This window comes from Pan troglodytes, chromosome 1 (assembly GCF_028858775.2).
Source record: "Pan troglodytes isolate AG18354 chromosome 1, NHGRI_mPanTro3-v2.0_pri, whole genome shotgun sequence".
In the NCBI taxonomy this organism is placed as follows: domain Eukaryota; kingdom Metazoa; phylum Chordata; class Mammalia; order Primates; family Hominidae; genus Pan; species Pan troglodytes.
This window is the reverse complement of record NC_072398.2, coordinates 191567546-191594562: the sequence shown is the minus strand read 5'-3', so window position 1 is coordinate 191594562 and position 27017 is coordinate 191567546. Positions and strand designations below refer to the sequence as shown.

The 27017-nt window shown below is 42.7% G+C and overlaps 1 protein-coding gene across 39 annotated transcripts in view; it reads left to right on the top strand.

The window, feature by feature from the left end:
- The window catches only part of MACF1 (microtubule actin crosslinking factor 1), a 378870-nt gene that overhangs the window by 272989 nt on the left and 78864 nt on the right, over positions 1-27017 (top strand). For all 39 annotated transcript variants that reach the window (XM_063782390.1, XM_063782385.1, XM_063782389.1 and 36 more), the window contains 3 exons: positions 1272-1471; positions 4774-5269; positions 6527-7998. In XM_063782390.1, the coding sequence (XP_063638460.1) occupies positions 1272-1471; positions 4774-5269; positions 6527-7998 (2168 nt within the window). The remainder of the gene's footprint in view (positions 1-1271; positions 1472-4773; positions 5270-6526; positions 7999-27017) is intronic.

Sequence of the window (27017 nt, the reverse complement as noted above, 5' to 3'; positions counted from 1 at the left end):
TCCGAGACAGGAGGATTGCTTGAAGCTAGGGGTTCAAACCAGTCTGGGCAACATAGCAAGATCCTGTCTCTACAAAAAGCAAGGAAAAACAAATTAGCCAGGTGTGGTGGCATGAGCCTGGAGTCCTAGCTACTGGGGAGGCTGAGGTGAGACGATTGCTTGAGCCCAGGAGTTCAAGGCTGCAGTGAGCTATGATTGTGCCACTGAACTCCAACCTGGGCAACAGAGGGACCCTGTCTCCAAAAAAAACGTAACAAAAGAACTAAAGAGAGTATTAATGATAAAAATGAAAGATGGAAATAATAAAAATATTCAATAAAGAGATTAGATAAATTGTGTACTCATAATATTGAACTGTAAACAATGTAGATGAATTTTTTTTAATTTAATTAAATTTTTTTTTTGAGATGGAGTTTGCTCTTGTTGTCCAGGCTAGAGTGCAATGGCATGATCTCGGCTCACCGCAATCTCCGCCTCCCTTCAAGCGATTCTCCTGCCTCAGCCTCCCGAGTAGCTGGCATTGCAGGCATGCGCCACCATGCCCAGCTAATTTTGTATTTTTAGTAGAGAGGGGGTTTCTCCATGTTGGTCAGGCTGGTCTCGAACTCCCGACCTCAAGTGATCCACCCACCTCGGCCTCCCAAAGTGCTGGGATTACAGGTGTGAGCCACCATGCCTGGCCTTTTTTTTTTTTTTTGGGGGGGGGGGCAGGGTCTTGCTCTGTCACCCAGGCTGGAGTACAGTGGCACAATATAGCTCACTACAGCCTCGACTTCCCTGGCTCAAGCAGTCTTCCTGCTTCAGCCTCCTGAGTAAGTGGGACCACAAGCATGTGCTACCACAACTAGCCAATTTTTAAATTTTTTTGGTAAAGATAGGGTCTTGCTTTGTTGTCCAAGCTGGCCTTGAACTCTTGGGCTCAAGTGATTTTCCCACTTGAGGAGTTCAAGAACAGCCTGGGCAACATAGGGAGATCCCGTCTCTACAAAAAATATAAAATTAACTGGGCATGGTGGCACACGCCTATAGTCCCAGCTACTTGGGACGCTGAGGTGGGAGGATCACTTGGGCCCAGGAGGTTGAGACTTCAGTGAGCCATGATCGTGCCACTGCTCTATCCTGGGTGATAGAGTGAGACACTGTCTCAAATAAGTAAATAAATAAATAACGCTTCTGGGGTCATTTCCTGCAGTATATTAGGAACATAACTTAGGGACCAGGCCAGTTGTTGATAATGTAAAGGAATACATTCCCTCATTTCCTCTCTACAGATTCCCGATGGGAAAGGGCCACTGAGGTTACTGTGGCTCGGCAAAGGCAGCTAGAGGAATCTGCAAGTCATCTGGCCTGCTTCCAGGCTGCAGAATCCCAGCTCCGGCCGTGGCTGATGGAGAAAGAACTGATGATGGGAGTGCTGGGGCCCCTGTCTATTGACCCCAACATGTTGAATGCACAAAAGCAACAGGTCCAGGTGAGCAATATAGCAACAAAGAAATTGGAATCACATGAAACTGGGTTTGAATGTTTCTCCCAGTAAGTAGATTTCATGTGATCCTGGACAAGTCATTTAATCTCTCAGAGTCTCAGTTTAAATGAGGTATTTATAAAGTGTTAATCATGGTGCCTGTAAAATAGTAAACAGTCAAAAACTCTATTATTAATAGAGACAGTAAGATGAGTAGATATGAGAATGGGGAGTTTTTCTGACTAAATTGTGGAATTACATTTTACTTTTGGCTGGGCGTGGTGGCTCACACCTGTAATCCCAGCACTTTGGGAGGTCAAGGTGGGCGGGTCACAAGGTCAGGAGATCAAGACCATCCTGGCTAACACAATGAAACCCTGTCTCTACTAAAAATACAAAAAATTGGCCAGGCGTGGTGGCACGTGCCTGAAATCCCAGCTACTTGGGAGGCTGAGGCAGGAGAATCATTTGAACCCAGGAGGCTGAGGTTGCAGTGAGACCAGATCGTACCACTGCACTCCTGTCTGGACAGTAGAGCGTGACTCCGTCTCAAAAAAAAAAATTTTTTTTTACTTGTAATCCCCTGTGATAGTGATCCACATTACTTAATATCTTATATCTGCTGGCTTTACATAGGATTTTCTGTGATCAAACCTCAAAAAAATTGATTTAAGTGCCTAACATCATAGAAATTTAGGTTGGTCAGGCCGGGTGCAGTGGCTCACACCTATAATCCTAGCACTTTGGGAGGCCAAGGTGGGTGGATCACCTGAGGTCAGGAGTTCAAGACCAGCCTGGCCAACATGGTGAAACCTTGCCTCTACTAAAAATACAACAATTAGCCGGGCGTGGTGGCAGGTGCCTGTAGTCCCAGCTACTCGGGAGGCTGAGGCAGGAGAATTGCTTGAACCCACGGGATGAAGGTTGTTATGAGCCAAGATGGTGCCACTGCACTCCAGCCTGGGCAACAGAGCAAAAACTGCTTCAAAAAAGAAAGAAATTTAGGTTGGTCAAAATTATGTCATTCCCAATGAAATCCTGCCTGGAGGCTTTTACTTCTTTTACATTCTCCCGCAGCCTGGTCCATGTCGTCTCAACTTACCAGGTTCCTTAAATTAAGACCTAAGAGTACTTTTTGAAGGAACTGCTTCTTTTAGTTCCTGCATCCAGGTAATTATTGAGTCCTATTTAGTCTACTTACAAATATTTTTCTAGTCCGGGATTTTCAAACTTTTTGGCTTCAAGAACCCCTTTTATTCTCTGAAAAATTACTGAGGATCCCCAAGAGCTTGTGTTTATCTATTAACATTTATTGTATTAAAATACTGAGGAATTTTAAAAGTATATATTTAAATTTTTAAAATAGCAATGATAAAACCATCACATTAACGTAAATAACATATTTTTAATGAAAAAATAGCATTTTCCAAAACATAAAAGTTTGATAATAAGAGTGGTATTGGCCGGGCACGGTGGCTCATGCCTGTAATCCCAGCACTTTGGGAGGCCGAGGCAGGCAGATCACGAGGTCAGGAGATCGAGACCATCCTGGCTAGCACAGTGAAACCCTGTTTCTACTAAAAATACAAAAAATTATTCGGGTGTGGTGGCGGGTGCCTGTAGTCCCAGCTGCTCGGGAGGCTGAGGCAGGAGAATGGCATGAACTCGGGAGGCGAAGCTGACAGTGAGCCGAGATCGCGCCACTGCACTCCAGCCTGGGCAACAGAGCGACAATCCGTCTCAAAAAAAAAAAAAAGTGGCATTGTTTTATGTCTTTGCAAATCTTAATTTCTGGCTTAATAGGCTATTCTTATATCTGCTTCTGCATATCTGTTACAATATCGAATGCCATGTAGCCTCTGGGAAACATCATTGAACATTTGTGACAGCGCAGAAATTTTAAAAGGCAAATAACATCTTAGTATTATTATGAAAATGGTTTTGATCTCTGTATGTCTGCTAATCCTAGACCCTCCCCTGAAGTGCCTTTCACCAGCCTTAATCTCTGCTCTGCTTGGAGAACTGCTCGTTCTTTATTGTCACATCTAGGGAGCCTTTCCTAATTTCTGTCTTCTGCCATTTGTCATCCCCAGCGGAATTAGTCACCCTATTCCATGCTTTCACAGTTCTGTGTTGCGTGTTCACATCAGAGTTTAATCATTTTTACTTTTGTTACATTTTATTATAGTTCATTGTTTACACATTTTTCATTTCGTGAGGCTATGTCTTATTTATTTTTGTGCAGTGTAAATACTGAGTACTTTCTATAAATTATCTCATTTAATCCTTATAACAGCCAAAATAAGTACTTTACTGTCCTCATTTTACAGATGAGGAAGCTGGGGTTTGAGAACTTATGAAATCTTGCCTAAGGTCATACAGCTAGTAGGTGACAGAACCAGGATTTGAACACAGGCAGTCTGACTCCAGATCCTGTAATCTTAACTTTTTTGATGAAAGCAGCAAGGGATAGGAAAAGAAAAAAAAGCCATAGTCATTGCCTTAAAGAAGCTCTTTGTCTAATTATGCTGTATTATAAAATACAGATTGTATATGCTCTTCGAATTCTAAGAAAGAAACTAAGAAAAACAGACACTGAGAGTTGACATGGAAAGCCCAGCTAGTAATACAGCTGGCTCTGGGATCCAGTGTTCTGAACTCCCATTTCAGAGGCTTGGGTATTGCATGGCAAAGCAGATGAATGCCAACTTTAATTTATCAGCCGTGTCTGGCCTTAGTAACTGACATTGAAACAGAATGGGACAAATAAGGAAAAGAAATAAAATAGGAACAATCAGTGATCCTTTCAAAGTAAGTTTTTATTAAGCAATTGTTAAGTGATACTGCCTCAGCCTAATAGCCCGGTCCTTTAGTTTTCTGGCTTATATTTTTAAAGTAGTTGGCACTATTTGGCACAATCCAACATCAGTTTTTGTTTTGACACTGCTTTTTCTTTTTTGGAGACAAGGTCTCACTCTGTTGCCCAGGCTGGAGTGCAGTGGTGCTGCCTCAGCTCACTGCAACCTCGGCCTCCTGGGTTCAAGCAATTCTCGTGCCTCAGCCTCCTGAGTAGCTGGGACTACAGGTGTTCACCAGCACGCCCCACTAATTTTTGTATTTTTAGTAGAGACGGGGTTTCGCCACGTTGGCCAGGCTGGTCTTGAACTCCTGACCTCAAGTGATCCTCCCACCTCGGCCTCCCAAAGTGCTGCGATTACAGGCATGAGCCACTGTGCCTGGCCTGACACTGCTTTTAGATAGATCTGTTTTTTTCCTGTCTAAACATCTTGGTGTCATTTCTGTTTCAGTTTATGCTAAAGGAATTTGAAGCACGCAGGCAACAGCATGAGCAACTGAATGAGGCAGCTCAGGGCATCCTAACAGGCCCTGGAGATGTCTCTCTGTCCACCAGCCAAGTACAGAAAGAACTCCAGAGCATCAATCAGAAATGGGTTGAGCTGACTGACAAACTCAACTCCCGTTCCAGCCAAATTGACCAAGCTATTGTTAAGAGCACCCAGTACCAGGAACTGCTCCAGGACTTATCAGAGAAGGTGAGGGCAGTTGGACAACGGCTGAGTGTCCAGTCAGCTATCAGCACCCAACCAGAGGCTGTAAAGCAGCAATTGGAAGAGACCAGTGAAATTCGATCTGACTTGGAGCAGTTAGACCACGAGGTTAAGGAGGCTCAGACACTGTGCGATGAACTCTCAGTGCTCATTGGTGAGCAGTACCTCAAGGATGAACTGAAGAAGCGTTTGGAGACAGTTGCCCTGCCTCTCCAAGGTTTAGAAGACCTTGCAGGTAAGTTGGGGTGAAAAACATACTTCTGCCATTATTAGAGGCAAGCAGAAAGAAGGAATGGATTAGGAGTAGTCCCAAGATTCTAGGATTCCCTTACGTTAATTTGTAGACTCAGAATGGTGTTAAACCGATTCCTTCTCCTAGTTGCAGTGAGAACTGCTGTAGTTGTTACACAGTGAACGCTTAAAAATGTGAAGGTTTACATAGCATAGTCCTAAAGATAAAAGCTCTAATAAAATTTCAGTCAGCAAGTAGAGATTCATCCCCATAGATGTACTAATAAATGGAGTTCCACATATACTCTCATTGATACCCACTTTTTTTTTTTTTTAATATTATGCACACCACACACACAGGGTCTCGCTCTGTCACCCAGGCTGGAGTACAGTAGTGCGATCATGGCTCACTGCACCCTCAATCTCCTGGGCTCAAGTGATCCTCCCACCTCAGCCTCCCAAGTAGCTGGGACTATAGACACACGCCACCATGCCCAGCTGATTTTTTTTTCTTTTTTTTTTTTGAGACAGAGTCTCACTCTGTCGCCCCAGCTGGAGTGCAGTGGCACGATCTTGGATCACTGCCACCTCCGCCTCCTCGGTTCAAGCAATCCTCCTGCCTCAGCCTCCCAAGTAGCTGGGACTACAAGCACGTGCCACCATGCCTGGCTAATTTTTGTATTTTTAGTAGAGACAGTGTTTCACCATGTTGGCCAGGCTGGTCTCGAACTCTTGACCTCATGATCTGCCCGCCTTGGCCTCCCAAAGTGCTGGGATTACAGGCGTGAGCCACCGCACCCAGTGATTATTTTTATTTTTAGTAGAGACGAGGTCTTGCTTTGTTGCCCAAGCTAGTCTTGAACTCCTGGGCTCAACTGATCCTCCCACCTCAGCCTCCCCAAGTGCTGGGATTACAGGCATGAGCCACTGCACCCGGCTGCTTCTGGACTTCTTATGATAACTTGGTAGAAGAAAAATTGTGTCATTAATTTATTATTTATTTTTCTGGAACTGTTTATGACTTTCACGTTTACCAGCTAGAAGTCAAAGTTTACTTCTGTTACTTAGATCACCTTACAAGGTTGATACGAGGATTAAATAAGATAGTGTATATGAAGGAGCCTAATTATATGCCTCTTTTTGGTAGGCCCTCAAGTAACATTAGTTCCCTTCCCCCAAGATTAGACCGTATTCTCTCAGCAAACATTTTAAATGCCAGGGTTCAGGCTTTATTGATTTCAATTTTATTTTCTCATTTCAGCCGATCGCATGAACAGACTCCAGGCAGCTCTTGCCAGCACCCAGCAGTTCCAGCAAATGTTTGATGAGTTGAGGACCTGGTTGGATGATAAACAAAGCCAGCAAGCAAAAAACTGCCCAATTTCTGCAAAATTGGAGCGGCTACAGTCTCAGCTACAGGAGAATGAAGAGTTTCAGAAAAGTCTTAATCAACACAGTGGCTCCTATGAGGTGATTGTGGCTGAAGGGGAATCTCTACTTCTTTCTGTACCTCCTGGAGAAGAGAAAAGGACTCTACAAAACCAGTTGGTTGAGCTCAAAAACCATTGGGAAGAGCTTAGTAAAAAAACTGCAGACAGACAATCCAGGCTCAAGGATTGTATGCAGAAAGCTCAGAAATATCAGTGGCATGTGGAAGACCTTGTGCCATGGATAGAAGATTGTAAAGCTAAGATGTCTGAGTTGCGAGTCACTCTGGATCCAGTGCAGCTAGAGTCCAGTCTCCTAAGATCAAAGGCTATGCTGAGTGAGGTGGAGAAGCGCCGCTCCCTGCTGGAAATATTGAATAGTGCTGCTGACATTCTGATCAATTCTTCAGAAGCAGATGAGGATGGAATCCGGGATGAGAAGGCTGGGATCAACCAGAACATGGATGCTGTTACAGAAGAGCTGCAGGCCAAAACAGGGTCACTCGAAGAAATGACTCAGAGGCTCAAGGAGTTCCAGGAAAGCTTTAAGAATATTGAAAAGAAGGTTGAAGGAGCCAAACACCAACTTGAGATCTTTGATGCTCTGGGTTCTCAAGCCTGTAGCAACAAGAACCTGGAGAAGCTAAGAGCTCAACAGGAAGTGCTGCAGGCCCTAGAGCCTCAGGTAGACTATCTGAGGAACTTTACTCAGGGTCTGGTAGAAGATGCCCCAGATGGATCTGATGCTTCTCAACTTCTCCATCAAGCTGAGGTTGCCCAGCAAGAGTTCCTCGAAGTTAAGCAAAGAGTGAACAGTGGTTGTGTGATGATGGAAAACAAGCTGGAGGGGATTGGCCAGTTTCACTGCCGGGTCCGAGAGATGTTCTCTCAATTGGCAGACCTGGATGATGAGCTAGATGGCATGGGTGCTATTGGCAGAGACACTGATAGCCTCCAGTCCCAAATCGAGGATGTCCGGCTATTCCTTAACAAAATTCACATCCTCAAATTAGACATAGAGGCCTCTGAAGCAGAGTGTCGACATATGCTAGAAGAAGAGGGGACTCTGGATTTGTTAGGTCTCAAAAGGGAGCTAGAAGCCCTGAACAAACAGTGTGGCAAACTGACAGAGAGGGGGAAAGCTCGTCAGGAACAGCTGGAACTGACACTAGGCCGTGTAGAGGACTTCTACAGGAAATTGAAAGGACTCAATGACGCGACCACAGCAGCAGAGGAGGCAGAGGCCCTCCAGTGGGTAGTGGGGACCGAAGTGGAAATCATCAACCAACAATTAGCAGATTTTAAAGTAAGTCTGAACCTTGTTTTTCTTTTTCTTTTACATGTATTTATTTGCTTGTAACTTGGAAACCAGTCAAGTATACATTTTAACTTCTGTCCCTAGTTTTATTATTGTCACTTCCATCACCATGAAAGCACACTGTCTGAAGACTAAATAGTCTCTCGGACTTCTGAGCAAACTGGTTTGAGCATTTTTCTTTTTCTTTTTCTTCTTCTTCTTCTTCTTCTTCTTCTTCTTCTTTTTTTTTTTTTTTTTTTGAGACAGGGTCTCTCTCTCTCACCCAGGCTGGAGTGCAGTGGTGCGATCTCGGCTCACTGCAGACTCGACCTCATAGGCTCAAGCAATCCTCCCACTTCAGTCTCCCAAGGAGCTGGGACCACAGGCGCCACCATACCCGGCTAATTTTTTGTATTTTTTGTAGAGACGAGGTTTCACCATGTCTCCCAGGCTGGTCTCAAACTCCTGAGCTCAGGCAATCCGCCCACCTCAGCCTACCAAAGTGTTGGGATTACAGGCATGAGCCATCACGCCCAGCCAGAGCATTTTTCTATTGTAGTTTATTTCAGTCTTTATAACCAATTAAGGATATAGAAAGAAATGTCCAAGTCTTATCTCTTACTCTAAGAATTTCCTCTTAGGATTTCTTGAGATTTCAGATTACCAGATTTTGTAATAGCAGTGAATGTATCTTCAGGTCTCTGGTTTTTTGTTTTTTGTTTTTTTTGGAGACAGAGTCTTGCTCTGTAGCCCAGGTTGGAGTGCAGTGGGGCGATCTAGGCTCACTGAAACCTCCACCTCCGGGGTCCAAGTGATCCTCCTGCCTCAGCCTCCCAAGTAGCTGGGGTTACAGTCGCTCACCACCACGCCTGGTTAATTTTTATATTTTTAGTAGAGATGGGGTTTCACCATATTGGCCAGGCTGGTCTCGATCTCCTGACCTCAAGTGATCCACCCGCCCTAGCCTCCCAAAGTGCTGGGATTACAGGCATTAGTCACCGCACTCAGCCCCCTGTTTTTCAAATTGAGGTATGAAAAGCCGTAAGTTAAACATAGTCTCATCTTCCTAAAGGGTTTATTTTACACAGATTTTAGGGGAGGATATTGATGTATATGTGATATATTATGGAATAAAACATAAAATTATCATTAATTGTTAAGATAAAACATGACACTTCAAATAAATCTCCCATTTATATAGTAAGCAGCTTAATAATATATCCCAGACTCCTCAAGAGTACAAGTTCTTTGCCTATAGGAAAGAAGTTTGAGAAGTACTGCCTTAATTGCAAAAATACTTTAATTCTTTGCCTGAGCCAAAATCTCCATTCCTGAGATTGTGTGAGTATAAATTAAAGTAACAGGAGATGATTACATGACCCAAAAGTGTGGATTTACTGGGTTAGGAGCACATCTGTTGGATCTTGGTTCTCACTATATTAACCTGTTGCCCCTAGAGTCTTCCTTGTTGTAAATACGTAAAAGTCTCTCACTCTGCCACTGTACATGGAATAGATTTGGAAAGGATACTTTCAGCACTTTGTTTCCATCACTAGAGTTAATTATTCCTGCTTACACAGTTAACACTCCTGCCATTAAAGTAAAATTGTGATCTCAGAGACCCTGCTTGCCAGCGTTATTTATCTTAAAAACATGGATGCAGAGGTAATGTTGACACCAGCTCAGAGCCACGTAGTCCTAGAGACGTCACAGTTTTGTAGACAGGATCCAAGTGCAAAAATGTGGCTGTTTCAGAAGGGCCCCTCTAGGAGCTTAGGAGAAATTCAGCACTAAAGTGGGACATTGGCTGAAGGCCTTCTTACCATGTTTGGAGATAGTACAATTTTGAGCAAGAGGAGTCATCGTATTTGGGTTTCTTGAGGCACCCAGATAAGGAAAGGGTAGGTAGAGAAAACTTAAACCCGTGAAGCAGTGCATTCCTCTTAGAAACTTCCTTTCTAGTGGTAGTGTGGCCTTCCCTGTTTCAGCTTGCACATTTTTCTTTCCTCTTTTGTTATAAGTGTCTCAAAAGCAGAGACTTTCTTCTACAGGTATGCTTCAGTTATCCAATTTACTTGCATCCAGGCTATTTAGAATTAACCATCTAACCAACTCAATGAAGTTTTTAGAAAACTGAAACTTATCCCTTTAGGCTCCAAAATAGTTTTATCAGCCGGGTGCAGTGGCTCACGCCTGTAATCCCAGCACTTTGGGAGGCCGAGGCGGGTGGATCACGAGGTCAGGAGATCGAGACCATCCTGGCTAACACGGTGAAACCCTGTCTCTACTAAAAAAAAATACAAAAAATTAGCCGGGTGTGGTGGCAGGCGCCTGTAGTCCCAGCTACTCGGGAGGCTGAGGCAGGAGAATGGCATGAACCTGGGAGGTGGAGCTTGCAGTGAGCCAAGATGGCGCCACTGCACTCCAGCCTGGGTGACAGAGTGAGACTCCTTCTCAAAAAAAAACCACACAAAATAGTTTCATCTAACCAGGTTCTGGTTTATATAGGAATTATTTTAAACTCAATTTGCCTAATTTTCTAAATATGTATTATGCATAAGTTTTTTTTAATGAGTGCAGGTTAACATTATTTAAATGGTTGTACTGTCTATACTATGGTGATATTCTCAAGGATGTGAGACACATTTGGAGCTGCTTTGTATTAAGTATTCCCAAATTACTGTGCACTTTGATTTCTATATTGAAGTTATTGTTTAGGGCCTCTATAGTATTGTACTGGTTGGATTGGCTGTGCATGTGTGTGTGGAGAGGAGGAGGTAATTTCGGGATTTCTGCCCACCACCATGATATTGGTTATTATTTCTTACTGCTATCACTTTTCACTGCTGTCATTTGGTCTGTGTAGTCTATTCCTCCCTTCTAATCTTCACTGAGCTAGAAAATGAGATAAACAGGCCTGTTAAAATTGCATTAGATATGAGCTAAAATGTACAGAGTCCACATGCAGGCATAAATAGTGTTTGGATTTGAGGACAAGTCATCTTTTCCTTTTCATTTAATCCTTGGTTTCTAGAGACATTCTGACTTTTGATGTTGCTGGAAGATTTCAAAAAATTACTGGGCATTACTTTATCTTATTTCTATCCTAGTATGTTGTCTAATAGTGCTCAGAGTTCAATAGCACTTAGTTGCTTGTCATAGCCAAATTCGTTTCACTGATTTCTAAAAATAAGCCTTCCACCTCAGATACTCTGGATGTGAAGGCTGGGACTGGACACTGATCGGCTGGGCTCTTGCAGAGTGTGTTCATCAACAGTGGACTGGTGTTGACAAGGCAAGCCTGGAAGAAGAGTGGGAGAAGGGAGAAGGGTGGTGGAGTGTCCTGTGTGTAGTCCATTGTCAAGTCAGTAGGTAGTTACCATAAAATGATCAGTATCCACCCTCAAGTTGGGGATGCAAATCAAAAGCCCTGTTCCACCTGTCCACCTTGTAGGGAAGTCAAAAGCTTTGGAAAGAGTTTTTGCCTTCTCCCAGCAAAAATCTTTGGTCAGGAGGGGAGGAGCATATTCTTGGCTGAACTCATGCTGAGCTCATCGGAAGTGAAAACAATGAGAGGAGAAAAATTCTGTGTGTCAGTTCCATAGTCCCCGGGAGGCCGCATAAAGGGAAGGTCTTTTTGGACCCATTCTGAGGACTGAGTCATTTTCATGATTTGAGTGTGGAGTTCCTGGGTTAATGTATTATAGTCCAGCCATAGATTAATCTTTCCTTACTCCAGCAGCAGACCAGATTTATAAAGTATGACTCTGTTTTCAGATTCAAATTATTTTTAATAAGGTAAAAACAAAGATGAAGATAAATATTTTTAAAAACAGCATTAGCTGTAAGTTTTCAGCTCTTTTTTTAATGGAATCTTACTTTTAGCACAGAATCTGCACAAGAGAAGAGGATATGAATCTGGGAGACGGAAACTCTGCTTTAACCCAGCTAACTCCATGGGAGCTAGAATAGACAGATGAGTTAGGCCTGTGAAGAACCCCCCAGTCTTACTTGGGACTGTACAGTCTTGCTGATAGATCCATGGATCTGCAGTCTGTGGGGAAAATTATTTCTTCCTTAAATGAATGTGGAATACTAAAATACATTATTCCTAGGAAAGGCTTTCCCTCAGTTGCTTCTGAATGATTAGTAGGTCCTCACTGGCTGACCAGATTCTATCACATGGGAGTGGAAGAGAGTTCCTTTCCACTCAAACCAGGCAGAGATCTCAGGCTTCCTGAGTTAGGATCTTTACCAGGTTCAGCTCTCTGTTGGAAGTAGAAAGGAAGAAGCCATTCTAGAAATCACTAATGAGAGGATTGAGCTTGTTTTCAGAAAGCTGGAAAGAAAAGACTTTGGCAAATCTCTTCAGGAAATTCCGTTTTCCTGAACAAGGGAGTCTGGTTATTGAGGAAAAGGAATTGTATGTGTCTAACAGGAGGCTAATAAGAAAGGAAGGACCTTTTTATCACTGAAACTTGAGCCAAAGAATTCCCCTAGAGTGACCTTCCTGGGAAGGGTAAAAAAAAAAAAAAAAAAAAAAATATATATATATATATATATATATATGTTAAGTCTCTGATGATAACAAGAGATTTTCCTCATTTTGAAATTCCCTATGTAGGTTTTACTTGAACTGAGATCATTCTGAATCTTAAACCAACCCCTCCTTTGCCCCCTGCTCCCCCCAAGAACCATGTGACTTCTCACTCAGAAAGTATTTGATGGTTTGGGCATCATACTGGTGAGCAGTATCAAGAAACCTGGATGCACCTTCATTCACTTGTTTTTCATATGTATTTATATTGTTGTGTATTTGGGTCATGCTTCAGACTTGGCATTCTACCTCTCAGTGATAAGAATGAACAATGGGGCCAGGCACAGTGGCTCACACCTATAATCATAGCATTCTGGGAGGCTGATGTGGGCAGATCACTTGAGCCCAGGAGTTTGAGACCAGCCTGGGCAACAAAGTGAGGCGGCCCTTCTACAAAAAATAAATAAATTAGCTAGGCATGACGGCACATGCTGTGGTCCCAGCTTACACAGGAGGCTGACGCAGGAGGATCCCTTGATCCTAGGACGTTGACGCTGCAGTGAGCTGCGTCCATGCCACTGCAGTCCAGCGTGTAACAGAGTGAGACCCTGTCTCAAAAAAAAAGAAAGAAAGACAGAGAGAGAGAGGGAGGGAGGGGGAGAGAGAGAGAGAGAAAGAAAGAGAGAAAGAAAAGAAAGGAAGGAAGGAAGGAAAGAAAAGAAAGAAAGAGAAAGAAAGAACGAACGAACGAACAATGGGAAAAATTGACTCACAGACCTCTTTAGGGTCTGCGAGTTTCTCATAGTGGTTCACTTCACCCAGTGGTGCATATAAAGCACCCAAACCAGTTGGTCTTTTCCTTTCTTGTCTTTGAGGCTGGGCTGCTGGGTTCTAATAGGTGCAGCATCAGGCTTCCTTAGGATTATTTTCATTCCTAATTCAGGTTGAGCAGAGCCCAGGATCAGGGTCTCAGTATACTTGAAGTTTCTACCGGGGGACCTAGGTATCCTACTATGAAAACAGAATAAGAAAGTCTTGTAAACGCCTTCATTTGATTTATTTATTTATTTATTTATTTATTTATTTATTTATTGCCACATAGAAAGCAAGCTTAGGCATCTTCATGTGCACATGAGAAAAGCCTTGGAAGAGGCTGGGGGCGGTGGCTCATGCCTGTAATCCCAGTACTTTGGAAGGCTGAGGTGGGTGGATCACCTGAGGTCAGGAGTTCGAGACGAGCCTGGCCAAGATGGTGAAACCCTGTATCTACTAAAAATACAAAAATTAGCTGGGCATGGTGGCACATGCCTGTAGTCTCAGCTGTTTGGGGAGGCTGAGGCAGGAGAATGGCTTGGACCTGGGAGGCAGAAGTTGCAGTGAGCCGAGATCGCACCACTGCACTCCAGCCTGGGTGTCAGAAAGAGACTCCGTCTCCAAAAAAAGAAAAAGAAAAAGAAAAGCCCTGGAAGACAGGGCCCAGCATGGAGTTGAAAGACTGCCAGTTTACTCCTTCCTTTCAAATGATTACAAGGACAGTATCAGCTCATGTACGTTTTTGGCAGTTAGTACACCTGCCTGAGAGTGAGTCACTGGAGGATAGAGCAAATGAGGTTAGCGTTATCTACCTGCCCTTGGAGAGACAGGAAATCACACTTGGTATGACCTGTCTATCACCTGGAGGTTTAGGTTTCCCCAGCTTTACCAAGATGAGTGGGTATCCTCTATCCCTGCCAACCCCCACCTTGTGCTGACCCTTCTTTGGCCTGTCTTGGTTTTTTCCTTTCTTCCTTAAACAAAGCTACTCCAAATAGGAACTAGGGTCCAAGGAAATAAAGACAGTATCCTAAAATGGATTTCTCAATTTCAGCACTATTGACATTTTTTGGGGGTGGGTGGGGAGGAAAGGGGCAGCCACTCACGCCACCACCTCTGCCTGCCACTATCAACATTTTGGACTGGATAATTCTTTGTTGTGAGAAGCTGTCCTGTGCATTGTAGGCTGTTTAGCAGCATTTCTGACCTAGTAACTTCCCAGTTGTACAACTAAAAATGTCTCCCTGGAAGGCAGAATTACCCTCTGTTGAGAACTATAGCCCTGGAAGAAATTGCCACCTATACATGGGAAACTTAGAATTCAGGTGGAATAGGTTACTAGTTAAATATTTATGTAACAAGCAGCCTTCTGATAATCTGATTATGACTGTGTGTAGTGGCAACAACCACTTCTAAGTCAGCTTTCCTTTAAGCCAGGCTCTGGATTCTTTATTTTTGCTGGCCTTAATCTGTGTCTGGCTTAACACCTCCTGGTCACTTTCCCTGGCTGGAATTTACGTACAGTTGTCAGTTGTTGATGCAGGTGTTTGGTTGATGATGCATTGCCAAAGAGAAGAGGAACTTCCTTTGTGGACATACTTCAGGGAGCTTCCTTGTTCTGTGCCTTTAAGGGGAGACTACAGTCTCTCAGTTGTTCTCCACAGCCAACCAAGAGTTTGGCTGCTGATATTTATAACCCTTATGTGACCACCCCCACCTCCCCACCCCACAAAGAATTCCAATGCTCTGTAATAATCCTCTCCACCCCCACCATAGCAACTGGATGTGGAGAAGGTGAAGGAGCCTTTAAGGCCTTTAAGTTTGCTTCATGTTGAACCTTTTCCAGCTCCCTTTTAAAGTATTGCCAGTTGTATTTTAAATATCAGTGTCACAAGCAAAATCCCAGGCTTGCAGCCACTGCATCATCTTAAAGGAGCCTCATGCCCCAGTGAAGGTAGTAAAATTGAATGGAAGGTAGTAAAATCATCAAGAAAGGATTGGTAGATTTTACAAAAATCTGTCTGGAAATTTGATAGCAAGGTGAGATTTTAAAGCAACAAACAGGCTAGGCGCAGTGGCTCATGCCTGTAATCCCAGCATTTTGGGAGGCTGAGGCAGGTGGATCACGCTGTCAGGAGATCGAGACCATTCTGGCCAACATGGTGAAACGCCATCTTAGCCGGGCATGGTGGCATGCGCCTGTAGTCCCAGCTACACAGGAGGCTGAGGCAGGAGAATTGCTTGAACCCAGGAGGTGGAGGTTGCAGTGAGCCGACATCGCGCCACTGCACTCCAACCTGGGTGACAGAGCGAGACTCCATCTCAAAAAAAAAAAAAAAGCAACAAACAAATATATCTGTAACCAAAGAAAAGGACTGAGCAGTTGGATTTGAGTTTACTAAAATTCTTCACATACAGTATCAGTATGTAGCATTCACAACTAAGATTTATCATTTGTATAAGAAGGAAGAAATATGTTTCCAGAAAAACTAGAATGTATCCTGTGCAGAACTTGTATGTATTGATCGTTTAGTAGTTGATTAGTAAACATGGTTAAGATAAGCACAGACTTGCAGAAAAGGACTGATCCTCACTGTGCCTAGAAATGAATGGTAAATGGTCTCAGCCTTAGGCTGGTTCTGGAGCTTCAGAAAAATATCCTGGGCACTTTCAAGCTCGCTAATAAGCTATGAGCTTCTAGGAAGTACGATGAGAGAGGGCCGTTTATTGTTAGAGTTACTGGTTTACTAGGAATAAAATGACTTCCACAGGGAGTTGTGTCAGGTCACTGCACCAAACCATCACTGTAAAGGGCTGTCTCCTGCTGAATGGATTCTTCACAAGTCTCAGCTGTCCCAGTTGGAAAAACCCAGCTATGGGTAGAATGTGCACCCTCCCTACTTTGCCACCACTAAGTGCTTTTCAACTACGAGTCTCTCTTATTGACTATAGAAGGTTAATGGAATACACTTACTCTCTAGGACGTCATAAACTATTTTTCTACCACCAGTCATGTCATTTGAAATATGGATCTTTGCTACACATGGTGATGGTTCATGGATGGAGGTTAAAAGGAAGTGATTCCATATTCCTTTTAACCCATCCTTACTGGGCAGTTGCTCTGTGCTAGTCCTTGTGGTGGGTACTGGAGTCTCAGATAGTCTCTAGTTAACAGTGTACAGATGTGCCTTGACTTACAGTGACATTATGTCTGGATAAACCCATCATAACTCGAAAATATTGTAAGTCAGAAATGCATTTAATGTACCTACTGACGGCCGGGTATGGTGGCTCATGCCTGTCATCTCAGCACTTTGGGAGGCCGAGGTGGGTGGATCACCTGAGGTCAGAAATTCAAGACCAGCCTGGTCAACATGGTGAAACCCGGTCTCTACTAAATATACAAAAATTAGCCGGGCATGGTGGCGAGCGCCTGTAATCCCAGCTACTCAGGAGGCTGAGGCAGGAGAATCGCTTGAACCCGGGAGGCAGAGGTTGCAGTGAGCTGAGATCATGCCATTGCGCTCCAGCCTGGGCAACAAGCGAAACTTCGTTCCAAAAAAAAAAAAAAGTAGCTACTGACCATCATAGCTCAGCTTAGCCTACCTTAAACATACTCAGACACTTACATTAGCCTACAGTTAGGCAAAATCATCTATCAGAAAGCCTATTTTATAATAAAGTGCTGACTCGCTCATGTAATTTATTGAATATTGTACTGAAATAGAGAAACTGAATGATTGGGTATTTGAAGTATGGTTTCTACTGAATGCATATCACTTTCACCATCATAAAGTTGAAAAATCTTAAGTTGAACCATTGTTAAGTCAGAGACCATCTATAGTAAGGGAAACAGATACAGAGAATTACAGTGGTACTGATGTAGTGGTAAATGCAGTAAGAAAGATCTGAGTCTAAATGATCTCTGAAAAAAACTCTAAATCAGACATTTAAAATCCTATTTTGCAGATAAGAAAACTTAAGACTTGAAGAGGTTAAAATAACTTGTTCGAGCCACATAGCAAGTAAATATTAGAGTTGGGATTGGGAAGGTCTGTTTGGCACCAAAGTTTATGCTACACCAGTGGTTGTCAACCAAGCATAGCTTTGCAGAGACTCCCACTCCCCGCCACTCCTTTTTTTTTTTTTTTTTTTTAACAGTTTCACTCCCATCACCCAGGCTAGAGTGCAGTGGCACAATCATGGCTCACTGCAGCCTTGACCTCCCAGTCTCAAGTGATCCTCCTGCCTCAGCCCCACAAGTAGCTGGAATTACAGGTGCACGCTGCCATTCCTGGCTAATTTTTGTATTTTTTGTAGAGATAGGGTTTCACCATGTTGCCAAGGCCAGCCTTGAACTCCTGAGCTCAAATGATCTGCCTACCTCAGCCTCTCAGAGTGCTGGTATTACAGGAATGAGCCACAGTGCCTGGCCCAGAGACATTTTTTATTGTTATGACTGGAAAAGCTGCTACTGGCATCTAGTAAGTGCTGCTAAACAACCTACAATACACAGGACGACGGCCCCTTACAATGAAAGAATTATTCAGCTTACTTCTAGAAAGCTAGGGAATTTGATTTTTGCCATCTTCAGATCCCATGACAAGTAAGAGTTAACTGATTAAATAGTTCCACTCGCTGGGGGTGCTTCTGTGGTTTTCCTCTCCTTTTAAGAAAATTAGTTAAGAAATAGTGTTGCTTCCGGGAGTGACTTACACAGATAGAGTCAGGATCTTGGGGAACTAATCTGAGTCAGCGACTGAAGAATTTTCTCTATGCCTGACCAGTCCCCACCCCACACTGCCACAAGGCTCCTGCTGTGGAAATCAATCAGCTGTGTATCTCAGGCTGCTTCCTGTAGGGTGTGTTATGGAATGGCATCAGCCCTTGCACCAGCTGGGAGTACTGATCTCAGTGTGATTTTATCAGACTATGTTTCTTTTGAGCCTTACTGTTTGGAACAAAGGACCCTCTGTTAAGAATGCAGAGAGCTGGTGTGATTGGATAGCTAGCATATACATACATGGTTCCTATGGGAAAAAAACAGACATAAATTATGCTATAGCCCTCTAAAATTTTCATCTCCAAAATGATTTCCTGACCTTCTGTCTGTATTCACAGTTCTTTCTGTAAGTGCTTATCCTTCCCCCAAAGCAATTCGAAGGCCATCTGATCTGATAAATGGTGGTATCCTTCAGAACTAGCCTATTTCTGTGTCTCCAGTCTTGGACGTATTTGATCCCCACTATCTTTCCAGTGTTATTTCCTATATAGACCATACACTACATCCAGTTACCCCAGACACTCCTTATACATTTTACGTATTTGATTTCTGAAGTCATAGCTCAAGTCCACTTCTTTATAAAGCTTTTTTTTTTTTTTTTTTGAGATGGATTCTGGCTCTGTCACCCAGGCTGGAGTGCAGTGGTGCGATCTCGGCTCACTGCAATTTCTGACTTCCAGGTTCAAGCGATTCTCTTGCCTCAGCCTCCCAAGTATCTGGGATTACAGGCACGCACCATCTTGCTTGGCTAATTTTTTTGTATTTTTAGTAGAGACGGGGTTTCACCACGTTGGCCAGGCTGGTCTCGAACTCCTGACCTCAGGTGATCCACCCACCTCGGCCTCCCAAAGTGCTGGGATTATAGGCGTGAGCCACCATGCCCGGCCTTATAAAGGCTTTTGATCTCCCCAGCTCACTACTCCTGATCTCTTAATCATTTACAATGTATAACTCACTTGGCTTTTATCACATACCACCTAATTTTGACATTTTCTGATTATATCCATTTGTCCTATCCCCTCAGTTAATTCACTTTTGTGTCCCTTAATGTAGTTAGCATATTGGTATATACACAGTTGGAGATGAGACAACATTTGACTGACTGGATGAACATTCTTTATTTCTCATAAGCCATGTGAGCTCTAGGATTCAAAATGCTATCTACTCTGCAAGACTTGAGGTATATATCCTTGTGTGTCCTGAAGAAATTCTAATCTTAGCCTGATTTCCTCAGTTCTCCATCTTTCTTCTGGGCTTCCTTCCTTCTCTGCTGGTTAGTATATGTTAAGGGAACACAATCTTTTTTCAGTATAAGAGGGCAAAACTAAGAAAGAAATGTGCTACTTCTTATGCACAGAGTCATTGCTACTTATTCAATTAGTTGACAGTTTGGTGTAGTGAAAAAAACTGAATACAAGTTCTAGTCAGAAGTATCCAGGTTTGAATCCTGGCTCTATCATTTACTAGCTGAGTGACCTTCAGGGAAATTACTTAACCTCTCTGAATCTTACTTACTTTAACTGTAAAATACAAATATTGGTAAATCATACCTTTAGGATTTTTATGAAAATTAAATGAAGTGATATATCTAAAAGTATTAGGCTTATATTCGGTGCTCAGCTCACTAGATGATAATATGCTTTTTTTAAAAAGAAGCTTATCTAGACATATAAATTAGAATATTGTGAAATCTTTTTTTTTTTTTCATTTTTTGTTTGTTTGTTTGTTTGTTTTTGAGACAGGGTCTCACTTTGTCAATCAAGCCTGAAGTGCAGTGGCATGATCATGGCTCACTGCAGCCTCAACCTCCTAGGCTCAAGCGATCCTCCTGCCTCAGCCCCTACAAGTAGCTGGGATTACAGGCATGCACCACCACACCCAGCTAATTTTTGTATCTTTTGTAGAGATGGGGTTTTACCACGTTGCCCAGGCTAGTCTTGAACTCCTGAGCTCAAGTGATCCGCCCACCTCAGCCTCCCAAAATGCTGGGGTTATAAACATGAGCCATTGTATCAAGCCTGTGAAATCTTTTTAATAAGAACAGTTACCCCTCTTTGTGCCTAGGGATCATCATTCTCCAGAAGACTTGATCTAAGGCCCAGCACCAGATTAGATTTTTTTCTTCTTGAAAATTGGAAAAATGGAAATTATGAGGATAAAGTAAAATTAGTTTGATAACAATGAAACAAGTGGATGGATAGAGAGCCTTCCTGAGCAGTTTTTGTGGGAACAGTAGGGCTTATTTCTAGCCCTAGAGTGGGAATAATAGGCAAGTTTAGGTCATGATTCAACACAGCTTAAAATATATTTTATGTACACATACATATACATACATATTTATTTATTCATTAATTCATTTATGCATTTCTATCAGAATCCTACAACCAGCAGGTTTTTCTGAGACCATTTTGGCCTTGGCTTGTATGCTCTACAAATTAATATTATTTTCAAATCATTAACCAGAATTAACCAGAAGACATTACCAGCTCAGTGACTTCCCCAGCCACTCAGTTGCCCATTAGATCAGCTCTAATGATCTCAGGGATTTTGGCCTAATTAGCTTTTATCATAGACCATGTTATCTTCCTCTGTTGCCGTACAATGGCAACTACTAAGTCAGCATCTTTAGGAAAGACACCTCTTAATATTAATCAATCTTTAATTAAAACATTGAGGGCTGAGCCAAAAAATATCGGCAGAGTTTCAGAAGCAAGCAGCTTAAAATACAGATATAATTCATCTGTCTGCCAATCTCATACCAGATTGAGATGTTTTACAGAAAGTCTTTAATTCTTTACAGTTTCAGCAAATATGTGTTTTTAATGTTTTTAACATTTGGTCATGTGTATATATGAGTCAAGGAAAGAAGATAATTCAAAGAAATTAAATGTGCCTTAGATTTTCTCCATCTTGAATTAATTGTATTTATCAAGTGAACCATTTAATATCTCTGTCATCTTGCAATTCATTCCCAAAGGATAAGCTCTGGTTTTGGTCTAATTCTTTAAATTCATACCTAAGCTGTTTGTTTCTTTGTCATCAATGATAAGAATTTTCCTTAGTAACAAAATGAAAGAGATGGTTTTTAGAAATCTCTTCTCTCTGTATTATTTATTCTGCCTTCTTTTCTAATATTCAGGAGCAGGGGCTAGACGCAGTGGCTCACGCCCGTAATCCCAGCACTTTGGGAGGCCAAGGCAGGCAGATCACTTGAGGTCAGGAGTTCAAAACTAGCCTGGCCAACATGGTAAAACCCCGTCTCTACTAAAAATACAAAAATTAGCCAGGCTTGGTGGTGGGTGCCTATAATTCCAGCTACATAGGAGGCTGAGGCAGGAGAATCGCTTGAACCTGGGAGGTAGAGGTTGCAGTGAGCCAAGATCGCACCATTGCACTCCACCTGGGTGACAGAGTGAGACTCTGTCTCAAAAAAGAGGCAGTGATTCAACCCAGAGACCTCTTTCATGGAAATAACCAAGCAATTTTGTGATGATCATGCCACTCTGGAACTGGAAAGACTACTCTCAGTTAGTCCCAGGGGGAGACCCACATCATCACTTTCTCAGGGAAACCTACCCTGAGCTTCCAGGCCAGGTTGAGGCCCATGACCCATGTTCTCATAGCACGGTGTGCTTTCCTTAGTGCCTGGGATAGTTTAGAGCACATAGTAGATACCAATAAATATTTGGTGAATGGATGAAAAGAAGAGAATCAACGATATAACCTTGTGAAATTAGTTGCCTCAAGAGGAGAGGAAGAGGAATCCAAGGAGACAAAGAAGGACTGGCTAGAAAGATAGCACCAGGGTACCACAGTGTCATGGAAGTCAAAAGAACACAGTCTCAAGAAGAAGGGAGGATCCATACTTATTTCTCACCACTGCTTATCCTTAACCCCCTCTAATCTGATCCAACACCCATCACTGTGCTGACACTGCTCTCTTAGATATTCATTGGCTTCCTAGTTGCCAAGTCTAGTGGCCTTGTCTGCCTCACTATTCTCCTCTTTCATCGTACAGCATTTAATATCCGATCTTCTTTCTTGAAAGTTAATTTACTTTCTGGACATTGTGCTCTTCCGTTCTCTTCTCTGGCTGCTCTTCTGCTTTCCTTTTTGGTTTGTCTTCCTATCTCCTAAATATGTGGTTCCTTAAACTCTGTCATCTGTCTCTTCTCTTCTCTCTGCACTCAACCTCTGAGATGGCAGCTCCTCACTGTTCTATGGGGAAAGGCTTCCAAATCTATCTTTCTCTCTCTTTTGTTTTGTTTTGTTTTGTTTGTTTGTTTGTTTGTTTTGTTTGGTTGTTTTGTTTTGTTTTGAGATGGAGTCTCGCTCTGTCTCCCAGGCTGGAGTGCAGCGGGTGCGATCTTGGCTCACTGCAGTCTCCACCTCCCAAGTTCAAGTGGTTCTCCTGCCTCAGCCTCCCAAGTAGCTGGGACTACAGGTGCATGCCACCACACACGGCTAATTTTTGTATTTTTAGTAGAGACGGGGTTTCGCCATGTTGGCCAGGCTGGTCTCAAACTCCTGACCTCAGGTGATCTGCCTGCCTCGGCCTCCCAAAGTGCAGGGATTACAGGTGTGAGCCACCACGCCTGGCCCAAATCTATATCTCTATCCCAGCATTGAATCTTTTGTGTGAGGGGCCCTTCTACACACCTTCACATGGGTCGTTTTTTAGTATTTCACATACAGAATGCTCTAAGATAAATGAATTCAAATATTTTATTCTTTCCTGCTGTTGTTTTATAATAAGTACTACTATGCCCCTAGTAACCTAAGAGTAACACTATATGACATTATCTTTGTTTTTTTCCCTCTAACCTCTACCTTCTCTCTGGGCAGTTGTGAAGCCCAAATATTCTTCCTCTGCAATTACTTTCACAGCCCTCTTCCTCATTTTTACTAGGTGTATTATTCTGAACAAGTATGCTTGCCACCCTAAGTTTCATTTATAAAGATTTAGATTTTTTAAATGAGATAATAATAAGTGACAGTTGAGTGAGCATCCCATCCCAAAGTCCTCATTTAAAAATTTTTGGGGGGGGCCGGGCTTCATGGCTCATGCCTGTAATCCTGGCACTTTGGGAGGCCGAGGCGGGCAGATCACCTGAGGTCAGGAGTTCGAAACCAGCCTGGCCAACATGGCGAAACCCCATCTCTACTAAAAATAGAAAAATTAGCCAGGTGTGGTAGTGTGTGCCTGTAATCTCAGCTACTTGGGAAGCTGAGGCAGGAGAATCGCTTGAACTTGAGAGGCAGAGGTTGCAATGAGCGAGATCGTGCCACTGCATTCCAGCCTGGCAACAGAGTGAGACTCTGCCTCAAAAAAATAAATAAATAAGTAAGTAAGTAAATAAATAAATAAATAAATAAAATGAAATAGAATAAAACGGTTTTTTTTGCTGGGCATGGTGGCTCATGCTGTAAGCCCAGTTGGGAGGCTTAGGCAGGTGCATCACTTAAGCTCAGACAACATGGTAAAACCCCATCTCTACTAAAAATACAAAAATTAGCTGGGCATGGTGGTGCACACCTGTCATCCCAGCTACTTGGGAGGCTGAGGCAGGAGAATCACTTAAACCCGGGAGGTAGAGGTTGCAGTGAACCGAGATCGTGTCACTGCACCCCAGCCTGGGTGACAATGTGAGACCCTGTCTGGAAAAAAAAAAAAATTAACAACAACAACAAAAAAATTTGGAGACAGGATCTCACTCTGTCGCCAGGCTAGAGTGCAATGACACAATTACAGCTCATTGTAACCTTGAACTCCTGGGCTGAACGATTTTCTCAGCTCAACCTCCCAAGTAGCTAGGACTACAGATGCACATGCCTGGCCAATTTTTTAACTTTTTGTAGAGACGAGTGTCTTGCAATGTTGCTTCGGCTAGTCTTGAACTCCTGGCCTCAAGGGATACCCCTGCCTCAGCTTCTCAAAGTATTGGAATTACAGGTGTGAGCCATTGAGCCCAGCCAGAATTTGCTTCTTTAGAGTCCTGCCTTCGGCTCTCTACTTAGAAATATTTGTCTTTGCCATCTCTGTATATCTGAAATCCTAATGAGTAAATGTGATTCCCTCCATAAAGCCTTCTCTGATACCTCCTGCCTTCCTTCTTCCCACCCTTCTGTCAGGTCTTTTCTAACTTGCAAAGCCCCATGATTTTGTCATCACCATGGTTTTGGTAACCATTAGTCTAAAAAGAGGGATTAATACACTGTCTTTTGGAAAGTCTACAGGCAGGAAAGGGCTTACAGGGGTCATGAGAGTTCCTGCAGAGTGTGTGGAAAGTTTTCTCATGGGTTCACGAGTACATGAGAGCTCAAATAGCATCAAAATCCTTAGTATCCCACTTAAAGCAAACTTCGTGTCATGCTATGTTGCTTTATGAGCCACTCCGTAGCCATGTTTATAATAATAAAAGTACCAAAGGATGGCAGTGACTGATGCCCAACAGGTACAGACTAATACTGTGGAGTTTCTACTTGCCACTAAATAATGCTTGTAAAATCTAAAGATCCTAAGATGAAAGGCATTGTGTAGATTTAAAATGAGCAAGATCCAACCAGTCCTCTGTATCCTCTTCTACTCAGAATTAGTCTTCCAAGAGAGAGCACCCAACAAGGTGGGTGATAAGGCATCATAGAATCTAGGGAAGTGTGAATCTGGGGTCTCCAGATTGTCCCAGAGGGCTGGCATTTTAGGTCTGGAGCAGACAAGGGCAGGATGCCAGGTCCAAAACTTGGAAAGGGAGCTATGTTAGGGTGTGAGGAGACTCCACCCGGCTGTCTTTCATTAGGAAGACTGCAGGAAGGAGCTGGAAGGGCCAGGATTTTTCTTTCTTCTAAGTTCACTGAAGGAAAATCTAACACCAAATTCTGTACTTGGGAATTTCAAAATGAGTAGAGAATTCTTTGAACTCTGTAATCAATTAACCGGAAACTCATTTGAAATTTGGCTTCAGTGCATATGTTTGTGGTTACAGGGGTGGGGGAAATATCTGAAGAGGGTCTCTGGAGCTCCCTGTATTTCTCTTTTAAAAAGTGTATACACAGCATGTGAAATGAACAGATGCTTTTTTTTTTTTTTTTTTTTTTTTTTTTGTAGCTATCAGGGCAACAAGAGGTGGAAAGCTGTATCAGGTATTTATTTCAGTCCCTGAGATGGCTATTGGCAGAGTTCCACATACCTAAACTAAGGAGAAACTCATGAACAGATAAAAATTAAGACATGGAGGGGAACTTGTGCTTCCTCTCTTGATTTATTTCTAAACACATACTGATGATTTTTTAAAAAGAGCAAAGCACTCAGAAAGTATTCTTTGGCTTTGGGTTCTGGGGTTTTTTTGGAGGTGCGGTGGGAGGATTAGATTACTATATGTAATTTCTCTTTAGGTTGTATTTAAATTTGTTTTCCTAACACCCTAATTAGAGAGAGTGTGACTGCAGATAATAAGTAATTCGAATCTGAATTGCATAGTCATAGGAATGCTCCATTTATTTATTTATATGGATCACTGATGAGAGTAGTAAGAATATTGGTAGATAGACATGGGAGGGAATTATTTAAGAAAAGTCTGGATTGGTTGATACCTGACTTGGTGAGGAAACAGTAAAGGAATTTCTGTTCATGAAGTTTGTGATTCCACATCAAGATAATTCTTTATGGCTGGGAACAGTAGCTACGCCTGTAATCCCAGCACTTTGGGAGGCTGAGGTGAGTGGATCACCTGAGGTCAGGTCACCAGCCTGGCCAACAAGGGGTGAAACCCATCTCTACTAAAAATACAAAAAATTAACTGGGTGCGGTGGCGCATGCCTGTAATCCCAGCTATTCGGGAGGCTGAGGCAGGAGAATCGCTTGAACCCAGGAGGCAAAGATTGCAGTGAGCCAAGATTGCGCCACTGCACTCCAATCTAGGCGACAGAGTGAGACAGAGTCTCACTCAAAAAAAAAAAAAAAAAAAAAAAGAACATTCTTTATAATAGAATAACCACCCATGTTTCATCCAGAGCCAGAATTCCTCAGATTCTTCCAACCAGAGGGGCCCTGGCATGCTAAACAGTCTGTTATGATATCTGAACACTTAAGTGAATGTATTTGGCCAGGGAGATTTGCTAGTAAAATTGATCTTTCCTTCCCTGAGTTTTTCCAGTTGTGCTGAATAATTAAAGGAAAATTAAAACCTGGATTCCCTGAACTGTTAAGTATCAGATCTGTAAGCTATCAGTCCTTAGGATTACAGTGTATCAGAGTTAGAAAGGACTTTAAAATTCATCTGAACAAACTGCAGAAGATTTGTAAATCTGTTTTCCCAAATCTCTGCCAAGTGATTGCTTGAATTTCTGCTCAAACACCTCCAGGGTCAGGAAAGTCACCAGTTTAGGGGACACCCTATTCTTTGAATAGCTGTGAGAAGCTCTTTGTTGGTTTTAAATCTCACATCTTAGTGTGCCAGCTTAAGGAGATATCCAGAACAAGTTTCCTTCCTCCCACGTCTCAGTCCTTCAGATACTTCATGCTAATTACATCTCCTAGAACTTTCTCTAGGTCAAACATTATTGGTTCTTGCACTGTTTGTTCTTCATAGGACAGGGTTTCTAGTGTCTTGGCAGTATACGACCAAGAGGACACAGGATTCTGGGGCAGTGCCTTTAAAAGTTTTAGAACTAAAAAATATTAAAACTAGAAAGGGTGTCAAGACACAACCTAGTCGGCCTCCCCACCCCTTTCAGTTTACAGATGGGCAGAGTCTTTTGGATTTGAGTGGGTAGAATTGATCAGCAGCCGTTGTTGAAGTGAGAAATGAAGTGTAAAGCATTTTACCAGAGAAAGGTCTTTTAGTTGCCTAATTCCGATTACAGGCTTCAGCGCACTTCTCATTTTTGCCAAGGACC